We start from the raw sequence: 12,023 nt of genomic DNA on the forward strand, positions 1-12,023 counted from the left end.
GCGGTGATGCCGCCGCCGCCTCACGTTGCTGTCCAGGAGGAGGTGTTGATGCCGCCGCCGCCTCACGTTGCTGTCCAGGAAGTGGTGCCGCCTCACGTTGCTGTCCAGGAGGTGGCGACGGTTCCCCAGCTGCCTCACGTTCCTGTCCAGAAGTACCGGCGGCGACCAGTCCGCAGCCGTCCCATGCCCCTGTCTCGACGGCGACAGGAGCTGTGGAGTTCTGATGAGCCACCCTGGAGCTGGAGAGTCCTCGGGATGGCTGTGATGGTGATTGTGGCGGTCATGGCTTTGGTTCTTCTTTCCACCATCCTCCTCGCTCCGGATGATTCTTGACCGCTTCGTGACCGGACTTTGGTGGCGACTGATCTCTGGCTGCCTTGTGACCGAGCCTCGGCGGCGACCGATCCACGGCTGCCTCCTGACTGAGCCTCGGTGGCGACCATTCCCTGGTCGTCTCGCAACCACGGCATGGGGGTCCTCGTCCAGAGCAGTGGCATGCCTTGGTCTGGTTCCTGCTTCCCCGTTTGGTTCCTCACCGAGGTCGTCCACCTGAATCGCCCCGTGGCGTCTGGGTCGTCCTCCTGAACCTGCCCACCCAGACGCCTCGCGTTTGGTGGCCTAGATGGCCACCAGACTGGGATTGGGGGGGGGGGGGGGAGTGCACACACACGCACACATTTTATGACACTAATGTGCTCGAAATTATGAGAAATGCTGGTGTTCAAAATCAACAACGATACTTTCCCCAGATTAAATTGTAATCTGACTACCTTTTTTTCTGGAACTGTTATAACTATTAATATAGTTACTTTTCTTGTATTCTGATTACATAATGCCATTGCTGTCCTTCTATTCTGTTACACCGAAGCCCGTCGATATGAACATTATATGACTAACAAAGTAAACAAACATCTAACAAAGAGTTTGTTGGAAAGTCAAGAAAGCAGTGATTTTTTTTTTCTTAACTTTATAGTATCGTACTGGGATCATGAACTCAACATCCACAGTTACTGTTTCATCCGCAGACATGCTTTTTTGGAGGGACGGGGGGGGTGGTCCTGTTCGGCTGTTAGATCAAGCAGAATGGAAAGTCTGCATCCGCTTTATGCTGGAACAGTTTTAATGTGTCAAAATTGAGTTTTTGAGCTTCCTCTATAATTTCTTTGGATTTTAATTTAAGTTTTATTGCGGATCAGAGTCAATCAGTCGAACAGAAAATAATTTCTAGAAAGTTGAGAGTGATTAAAAAAGACAAAGTGGCAAACTGTAAACAGAATGAAAAAAAAAATCATCTCTACAACAAAGAAACAAATACGGATGTTACGTGCAATTGTAGCGCTACACCCTGCAAAGGAAGAACAGAACAAGGCAAAACAAGGACAGGAGAAGAAGAATGTAAGACGAGGATCATGAATCTGGTTCTACAACTGCAATGTGGTGGGACTGCCAGTGAGTCATAGAGTTCTATACAACAAGAATATCAGTGGGGTGAAACATATGCTCTTCGTGTATACATGAATTGTGTATTGCAGTAAGTGAGTACTCCCACACCCAAGGGAAGAATGGACCTCACCCAATCAATCAAGGATAGAAACCAAGACTAGGAATCCACCTGAGAGCAACCCTGTGGACAGGACACATCCCACGCCGAGGGACCCAGGGCGGTCCGCCACCCACCCCGAGCACCTCCGGGCAATGGCCGGCTGCTTAGTTGTGACTGACTTCTTCCGTATTACATCATCAGATCAACATCTTGTATGGCTATGTAGTTTACTGCCCTATGATAGCCAACGCATTCACGGCAAAAGAAGCAGCACATTGCCCATTGAAAAATCATGATGCATCAACTGAAGAGTTTGTTTTCAAAACGAGACAGGCATTTTACGAAATTCGCGCCAAAATTATCCAGCTCCGAATGGATAATTTTGGCGCGAGTTTCATAAATCTGAAAAAAATGCCTGTCTCGTTTTGAAAATAAACACTTCAACTGTTCAACTCTTTCTGTTCTGTAACAGAATTATTACTGTATGTTTTTAAAAAAAAAAGTACAATAGTGTCAAGTGCTATTTTTCTGATTAAAAACATGAACAGAAACATGAACACAAAAAAATGGTTGTTAGTGTTTTGGGGCAGGGGGTTGGGGGATCAAGGTTCTGGTGTGAGTCAACATTTTCAGAGAATACCAATGGCGACGGGATTGTTCTTCCACACCACACTTGGCCAAGTCATCAATAACCGACGTGTTAAGATTTAAGACTGCGGTGGGATTTCCTTTTCTAATTAGCGTTGTTTGATGGATAAATTAGCAGTGCATGTCCCAATCCTTTTGTTTGAGGTGCGTCGGTGAAGTGTGCGACGTACAACAAGTTTCTTGTCGTGTTTGCCTTGACGAGAATAACACAAACATAAAAAGTTGACTCATTAGCACTCACGGAATATTCATGAGCGTGTCTCACTAACCATGTTAATGAAGGGACACTAACAAACTGATGCACGCCTGGCTGAATATCACACCAACAGACATCCCTAATATTTTCCCCCTCCTACATTCCGGTCACTATATTAGAAATGGTTGACACTATTGAATGACAGCTGCCAATGAAAAGTGTACTGAATGAAATGCTCTCAGTGGACTGGAAGTTGGCTGAGTGCAGTTGCTTGGGGAACAGGAAAACACATGTTGGTGACAACCACCCTGGGGTCAGGGGATGGTATGTACCATTGGTTGTTATAAGCTACCATGCATGTTTTTGGGATGTGGGAGGAAACCGGAGTACCTGCAGAAAACCTACGCAGGCACTAGAAGAATATGCAAACCCCACACAGGCGGGGCCGGGATTGAACCCAGGTCCTCAGAACTGTGAGGCTTTACAGTTGCGTCACTGTTCTGCCCATATGTAAATCCTGATTGTTATTTTGAAATGTGATAATCAGATCGGTGCCCTGAGACTGATTGATGACCACAACCCTTCTCCTAAAATTAGCTGGGATAGGCTCCAGTGCACCGCGAGCCTAACAAGGATAATCACTGTTGAAGATGGATGGTGATCAGATCCACATGTGATATTATGATGTTATTTAATTGGATGGAAAAAAACTGCGATGGAAAGTCTGATATATGTTGATCTGACAATTTATGTACTGTGCTTTCTTCAACGCTTGGGAAATAGGGTGAATTAAAACTAGGCCCTGTACTTTTTGTAAACGTTTTGGCGTTGTTGTAATTGATGTGAGGGGTTTGTGACTGTTGTTGTTTTAGGTGTCTATATTGTTTTTTCTAACGGTGCTTTGCGGTGAAACGATGGAAATGGTGGACGTAGACTCTAGGAAGAATAGCGATGACGTTAGCCAAAGATAATGGAGATCCAAATAAATGCAACGAAACAAATACACACTCAAGGACACAAATGTTGTTATTTTGAAGGGCTTTAACATACCGTTAGCCACTGTGCTCCCATGTGGTGTCATGATGCCAGATGACAAATGCCAAACATCCGGACGACGCTTGAGAACAGAAGAAGGAAGAAGATGTGAAATGTACTAATGAAAATAAGTACTTCCTATTCTGGAGTCAGCAGAATCAGAAACACAGAATATAAGATGATGGATAACACAGTCGGGGGGTGAAGGATTTTCGGTTGGCTTGGCATCAGGTAGCTTCATCATGAGACGATGCCAGTTGGAGTACTCAAAACCAAACTAATTGGAAGGGCTAATTGTGACTTGAAAGATACCAAAGTCAAGCTGTTTTGGTTTGAAGAAGCAAATTTGGTGCTTGTTCACAAAAAAAGTTTGACTTTGACACCAAATTCACTGTCCAGTTATCCCCCCCCACACACACATACACACACACACATACACATAAACCCCGCAGGCCAGGAAACATTAGTGTGTGTTTGCGTGTGCAGTCATCTGAAAGATTGGCCACCAATTAGGTTTTGCCGACGCCCTTCGGCTGCTGATTTGCGACGATGGTGGCTACCGGCAGTGTCTGTGTCGCAATAGTCGCAGAACAAGAAACCTGAAAACCAAACCCAGCTTCATTTTGCCTCCTTCCTACTTGACCTGATGGAGGAAGTCTTCCCACAAGCAGACTAAATGGGCACTTATTGGAAACATGACATCCGAGTTGACACCCTGTCAACTCCAATACTGTGATCATTCGACAGACATGTGCACCTGTGGGCCCGAGGGGTGCTCGAGCACCTATCCTAAAACAGCCCTTTCAACTGGAACCCTGATTCGAACCCCAAACCTTGAAACTGTGAGCTAGATATTCCAACATGCTGCCCTATTTTGCCATATCTCTAGTTAAATTTCTATTAATGGAAAGTTGAGCAGTGCTACGAGTGTGTGTGTGTTTGCGTGTGTGTGGTGGGGAAGGTGGGGTAGGGGGGCTAGTTTCATATCAGGAAACTGATGGATGCAGCTGTGGTCCTTGTTTTCCTGATCATCATATCCATCGTCTTGATGTGGTTTCCCAGCGGCAGTGTTTCTGTTTATCGAGGAAATCGTCTCATCAGTGGTGTTAAAGCCAGGAACATTGCAGTTCCCAGCAGTCATGTTTCTGCATTCCTCTGTGGAATGTTCTGGAATTCCGTGTGAAGAAGTGGAGCGGCTTTGATACGACGCTGATGAACTAGAGCACACGGGCACCACTAACAACATCAACCGTCTTCTTGCCAAAGATCTCACCTATGCAAAAACAAAACACATGTACAGTATACTGTATGTACAATGCATTGTAGTCTCTATGTGATATACATAAAGCATGTATATCAGTATAGTATAGTATAGTATAGTATAGTATAGTATAGTATAGTATAGTATAGTATAGTATAGTATAGTATAGTATAGTATAGTATAGTATGTACAGCTGGGGTGGGCAAAAGATGTGTGTGGGGTGGGAGATGGCAAAAAAGGAAGTGAGGAAAAATAGTATATAATAACAAAATGACTCAAATAGGACATCACGGTGTACGACTGATTAGAGCGTTGTTAGGTTTAAACCCAACCGCTGGATGAATTATGCAAATGAATGGACAAGAGAGGTCTTCAGTTTAGCTCGGGGAGACACGGATTTTGGCTGGTCAGCTGTGACTCCAACACCCGTTCTGAGTCAACCTTACCGGTGTCCCCCTTTTTATTAGTTTCTCAAAACAGAGGGTCACAAGATTACAAAACAAATGGAGGAACAGATGGCAATACCAACACAAAGACAAATACTAAGATAAACATTTATAACAACGGTGAATGCCAATACAGTGATGAGTACTAAGGTAACATTTATAACAATGGTGTTGAGGATTATCTGCTTTGAAGTCAGCAAAGGTGCATCACTTCGCCTGTGTGGAGTTTGGATGTTCTCCTCATGCCGTTGTGGGTTTCTCGAGGTACTTTGGTTAATTGGAGAATCTAAATTGCCCCTAGGTGTGATCGTGAGTGGGACTTTTATCTGTCCCTATGAGCCCTGCGATTAGCTGGCAACCAGTCCAGGGTGTCCCCCGTCTCCTGCCCGATGATAGCTGGAATTGGCTCCAGCGTTCCCATTACCCTCGTGAGGATGAGCGGCTCCTAAAATAGATGGATGGGTATAATTGAAAGCTTGATAGATAATACCGACACAAAATATGAGTGATGTAACAATATTAGTGATACTGCAATATCGCAAAATTAAAAGTACCTGGATATTGTTGCAGTTTTGTTTCAGTGTAAAATAATAAGCCATTGTTTTTAAAATGTTGTTTTGAACCAAATCTACGCAGCCACACAGCTTAGCCAGACTGTTAGAGCTAGACTACTGTATCACGTATAGAGTCCAGGGGTGGTCAACCCGCAGCTCTTTGCCTGTTTTCATTTGGCTCTCATGAAGGCACGGAAGTATATCAAAGTTCTGTTTTTTTATGTGCATGTGTGCTTTGGTTGAGTCTATTACGGTTGTTACAGGTATTGTGACAATAAGCTCAGTGTGTGTGGGCGTGTGTCAATGTGTGAGTGCGTTGGCATGTGCAGCAGGAGGGCAAGAAAGGAAAAAAAGCCAGGTCCACTCGGGGCAAATTAGCCGGAATGCAAACCAGTTACACTTCAGTCAATGGATGACCTGCTCTAACTATTGAGTATTTATACCAAAGAAAATAATGACTCCAACTCCCCATTACAACATATCCCTCAACCAATACATCAACATATGTACAAACATACGTACTTATGTACATATCAATGCAAAGATAAATCTGACATTCTGCTTTCTTTTCACATGAAATCTCCACATTTTGGACTAAAAGCATTTTACAGAGGCTGTTCAGAAAATAAATCATTCTACAATATCACTAAGCGGAAGAAAATAACTAAGGATTCTTATGCCTTTAAGCGTGCTCCTGTATTTATGACCTCACTTGAAATTTGGGACTCGAGAAAACAAATCACTGGAAGTAGGGAGGATCCAAGTTCTAATATTATAAATACAAAAATATGACACAACAGTAAGTACACTTAAATTATTGAACGTACAATTTCTCGATAGACAGTTTTGTTACTGTGAGCAGAGATTATTGCTGCAGTCATAATACTGATTTGGAGATCGAGTACATGAATGCAAACATTGGATGGACGAGGATAGAATTGTACGAGAATATGTAATTTGAACCCTTTCGTTCTCATAAAAACTCGTGGGAAAAACAGACAAACTAATAAAACCTATTGAGAAGTACTCAGCAAGCATCAAGAAGAAGAAGAGCAAGAAAAAGAGTTTTTCAAAGAGTTTTTCAGCTCTTCCACATTTGCCTTTTTGCCTCACGTGTAGAGTGAACCTTCCTGCAACACTGTGAGCGTTTCCCACGATATCGCAATAATGGACCTTTCCGACTGACGATCTTAAGCTCCGCCCTCTTACCTACAGTTGCCATGTCCCACAGGCTTCCAAAATGGCGATTGAACAGAACAGGTTTGAAGTCTGCTCTCTAACGTGTATTCCAGATAATATTGGGGTATGTTTTTTGCCAAATGCGTCAGACGTGTCCAAGAGAGTTCTACAGAGAGGTCTCAACCATTTCACGCAAGGATATGTACATGGAATTAAGATTTTGGATGGAGCAGGACGCAATATCAGAGTTACAGCGATGATGGTGATCAATGGAAAAAAGTTTGACGCCTCACAAACTTCATATTGAAATCCATCAGGATAAAATAGTGGAATCGTACTGTACATGTAAAGCAGGGTGAGTACTTTTTACTTGGAAAGATCATGAGTAATATCTTTGTAGTCTTTATAAGTGAGTTAGGCCCGATTTTCTACAAGTGCATTTAAACAATGGTGATTAACTACCGTAGTCACCAGATAAAAAAAGTTCGACTTGGCTCGTAATGGAACCCAATGCTCTGTCTTAAAAGACCGATGTGATACAAATAGGCAAATACAAATTTTTCTTGCATGACATCGCGCATTTACGTATCACTAACCAAACTCTTCGGCATAAAACATTACACACTTCATTCAACAGGTCAATGATTTGAATTTTCAATTGATTTGCAAAGTGAAAGTTGTTCTCCTGTGATGTATAAAGCACTGATAATAATTCAATCAAACTCAGAAAATATACTTCTCCCTCACTTACCTTCTAACATACAGCCTTGTTTTTGTTAAAATTGTTCACATTTAGTTTTACGTGCAGTCTTCTGCGAGCCTTAATCCATCGTAGACACTTCGTCAACTGTGTTTTAGGCTTTGGAAAATGAATCAACCGGGGCCCTTCTAACCTAGCAGGATATCTTTCATCAGAATTGCACGTTCCCCAAGCGCACCTGAGGACCATTTTCTTCGTAACTTTAACTTTTCCAAGCGCACGCTACTGACAACCAGTATTTGTTGTGGGGCAACATGGTGGCAGGGGCGTGTCAAGCCAGGGGTTAAGAAAATGCGGCTATCTGATTGGCTATTATTGTACGAGTGATTGACAGGTCGGAAAGGTCCTTTAACGTACCGTGAGATTAATTCTGAATAGTGAGATATAAATATTGTTATACGCCTACAAAATGTGCCTGTGAGGTGTGGTTATTATTTTTGTCCTATTGGGGTCGTCTTCCTCTTTTTCCACACTCTAGTATCTGTGACTTTGTGTATGTTTTTAGAAGGTGAGTAATGTGGGATGTGAGAGTCTTACCCATGAGAGTGTAAGTTATTGGCTGTTGTTAGCTCCGGTTAACCAATCAAAATGTTCACAGAAAAACCCCACAATAGAGCAAAAAATGTGCAATAGAAAATGAGACATACAATTTAAAAAGGTGCAAGACTGCAAAATATGAAATGAGCTATCTGTATAAGTGGGAATAGTAACTATACATACTCATCACAAGAACGCATCAAAGGGCACATGCATGAAAATGTATCAAATTAAAAAGATGTGCAAAGTAATCATGAGGTAGAAATTAAACCGTGGTGTGGTATGTCAAAAGCCATTAGCGCTGTTAGCTCATTAGCAAGCGTGGTGGTCTGTCAGGGTATCCTCAATCTACATACACACACAGACACATTAAATGAATGACTGTGTGTGTGTGCTTGTGTGTGCCAGCCTGTTTTAATGTGATGGCTGAGCTTGCTGATGGACGGAAGCGGCGTGCCGCTGTTCCTGTCACATAGCATTAGCATCAAGAAGAAGCAAGCGAGAGAAGTGAGCGAGCGGGGGAGAGGCGGCAAGAGACGATCGCTGGCCTCGCTCGAGCGACAACGCCCGACCTCGTCGCCCCGCTGGCGTGACCTGCCGCAACGCTCCGCCTCTTCGCTGTTCATCTTGCGGGCTCATAGTGATGACAAGGGTGCCGCAGGAATACGCGTGTGTGTATTTGCCAGTAACACACGCGTGCGTGTGCGTGTGTGTGCATATGTGTGAAGCAGGAATGTGCGGGAAGGAGGACATCTGAAGGTCGAACAAGCTCATTGATTATTCATCATTTATGCACACACACACACACACACAGAGCAGCTCCGCTGGGAAAGAGCATGTGTGAAAAGCCCAACACTCAAGACCTCTTCAGATGACTTCCGTGCAGAAGAACAAACTAGCCCCTTCGAGACAAACTCCGTCAAAGAGCTGACTGACATTGAAATGCTCGTAATTGGACTGGTCTGGTTTTCTTAGATGACATTTGGCATCTCATCAGAGAAGGCTTCATCAGTTTCTGCAACAAGGCTTACTCAGGATGGATTGAACTGAGTTGGGTGGGCAAAAAAAAAACAAAAAACTTAATGCTCCAAGTTGCAGGCTTCCGCTAAACCATTTGTTCTTTTGGAATGGGAAAAAAAATGGCCTTTAGGTTGCCTGGCAGAGAAGTTATTGTCCATCCACCAGAGTGGTCGACGTGGCAACTCCCTTGTGAATATTCTATTCAGTTGTTAAATGGTTGTAGGACTGCCTCACAGCCAGAGTGGGCTTTGGATTTTATTTTTATTTATTTGAAGCAGAATTATTGAGTTTCTTTGCAAAAGACGAAAGGACGCCATTGTATGTGGTTGATAGGTAGTGCGGTAAGACATCTGTCCGGTGGCCAGGACTTGTCACAACATTTGAAAACCTCACTGCACAATGACATTAACCCACAACAGGAATGTAAACGGCACAACCCAACACATTATAACCATCCATCCATCCATTTTCTTTGCCGCTTATCCTCACGGGGGTCGTGGGGAGTGCTTGAGCCTATCCCAGCTGTCAACGGGCAGGAGCCGGGGTACACCCTGAATGGTTGCCAGCCAATCGCAGGGCACATAGAGACAAACAGCCGCACTCACAATCACACATAGGGGCAATTTAGAGTGTCCAATTAATGTTGCATGTTTTTTGGGATGTGGGAGGAAACCGGAGTGCCCGGAGAAAACCCACGCAGAGACGGGGAGAACATGCAAACTCCACAAAGGCGAGGCCGGGATTGAACCCAGGTCCTCAGAACAGCAAGGCCAATGCTTTACCAGCTGATCCACTGTGCCGCCCCATTATAACCACAAAACAGTAAAATTGACACAAAATGCAAATGCAAAAGCCACAATATACAGTAACAATGTCAATCTACAACAATGATGTTAAAGATCCGATATTTTACCATTTTTTTCTAGTATTTGAGATGGAATACTGCCTGTATTGTGCCTCAACAAATGTGAGCCAGGGTTTAAAATTAACCACGCACTCCTGAGTATTTTTCTACCGAGAGGCCTGAATTCAGTTCATTTGAAATTCTCAATCATATCTACGTCACAAGGTAAACTATCTACATACCTCTCTGCTCCTAAGACAGTTTTGTCAACACAACAAACGTGTGCTTTCACAAATGGCTCTCCACCATGGAGGCAACCAATCAGAGGAAAGGAGGTTGGCCTTTTCCAAATATGGAGAAAGCAGATGCAAAACTGTGTAACAGAAGTACTGTAAGTGTCAAAGAGGCCTTTTCTGGACATTCATGACAAAAGCAAGATGCTTTTGAAATGAAATTGAAACTGTTGTGCTAAATCGATGTTAGGGTGTCTCGTACTACAACAGATTTTAGGGGCTTTTCCAGCAACCAGCCCTGGAACTTTGAGTTCCTGGTAGGAAAAGCTTCCAGGGGCCCATGTGCTTTGTGTTTCCATTGCACTTATTAGTTCAGGGCGGCTTAGGGAAGTGAGGCTGACAGCTATTGGATACAAAAAAAGATGCTGGTATTTCAAGCTTTCAATGTCTTCTTCTATATCTTGAAGTCAAGTTAAAATATTTTTGGTACCTTTAAAACCTAACCTTATATCCAGCTGAGGCAATTCATACTGATTCTCATTTTCAATGGCAACCTGGCTGCAGAGTGTTTGAAATGGGGCGTTTTATACAGGTATATTCCAAGAAATTAGAATATATTAATTCTGTTCTAGTAAGATGACATAATTGAATGCAACAGCAGCTTGCAGATAATTATAGAGGTGATTTCTCAGACGGAAACTGCAATAAGTACATCAGCTTTACACAGTTTCACTACGAATTTAAAAACAATAAATTACATCTATTGTCATCTGCAGGTTTTGACATTTATTTATAAATTTGTGTTTTTAAAAGGTTTTTGTAATGAGGCGTTATTGGCATCCAGGCAATTCTATTTTTCAACAAGAACAAAGAGATCAGAACATATAAAGTAAGTCCAATTGTAAAGTCTTTCCAATGGCTTCTAGTCAGTTTTAGAATATATTTTGAAATTCTGCTACTGGTCTATAAATCACTAAATGGTTTAGGTCATGGATACATGAAAAAAAATACTTATAGAATACACACCCACAGGGTTCTGAGATCGACTTACTTGGGTCTAATAAGGGAGTGCAGATTCTAAAGCAAACTTGGTGAAGAACAATTTGGCTGGTAAACTGCAAAACAAATGGAATAATTTGCCAAAAGAGGTGACGTCAGCCCGAAGTGTGAATGTTTTTAAATCCAGGTTAGAAAATTCTTTTTCCTCATGTGTTTTAGAGTACTTCCACTATTCAATGATATTTCTTGCACTGTAAGATTTTTCAATGGTGTTTTTTAATTTTCGAATGTACTTTTGTATGTGAATGCTTTTAATCATAAAGTGCACACTGAGTTACCTTGTGTTTAAAATGCAATATACAAATAAAGTTGCTTTGCTTTGCTTCATAGTCATGCAAGTTCTCCAGCTTTAGCAAACATGGGCTCACATTCCTTTTATGGACCTTGTATTCACCATGTGCAATGATGTAATATTCACAAGATATTATATATATATACCGTAATTGTCAGACTATAAGCCGCGATTTTTGTCACACGCTTTCAACCCTGCGGGTTATGCAATGATGTAGCTAATTTAGGGACTTTTTCGAACGGCTGCCAGGGGCACTTGAGCAGAAAAGGTAAGAGTGAGACAGGGGGAATGTATGTGTCAAGGAAGACGCAAGTTTAATGTAACTTCGTGCTTTGTGCATGAAAAAAATTAGCATGAACAGACGCTCATCATGGAAAATGCAAGAAGAAATGTATATGACGCAGCTTTCAAGTTAA

General features: G+C 42.6%; 1 protein-coding gene across 4 annotated transcripts in view; it reads right to left on the reverse strand.

Moving 5' to 3' along the window:
• Positions 1–12,023, reverse strand: part of LOC133512131 (ecto-NOX disulfide-thiol exchanger 1-like) — a 48,796-nt gene that overhangs the window by 21,088 nt on the left and 15,685 nt on the right. For all 4 annotated transcript variants that reach the window (XM_061841470.1, XM_061841472.1, XM_061841469.1 and 1 more), the window contains exon 2: positions 3,438–3,504. In XM_061841470.1, coding sequence (XP_061697454.1) covers positions 3,438–3,504 — 67 coding nt within the window. The remainder of the gene's footprint in view (positions 1–3,437; positions 3,505–12,023) is intronic.

The sequence above is a fragment of the Syngnathoides biaculeatus genome, chromosome 14, assembly GCF_019802595.1.
Source record: "Syngnathoides biaculeatus isolate LvHL_M chromosome 14, ASM1980259v1, whole genome shotgun sequence".
NCBI lineage: Eukaryota > Metazoa > Chordata > Actinopteri > Syngnathiformes > Syngnathidae > Syngnathoides > Syngnathoides biaculeatus.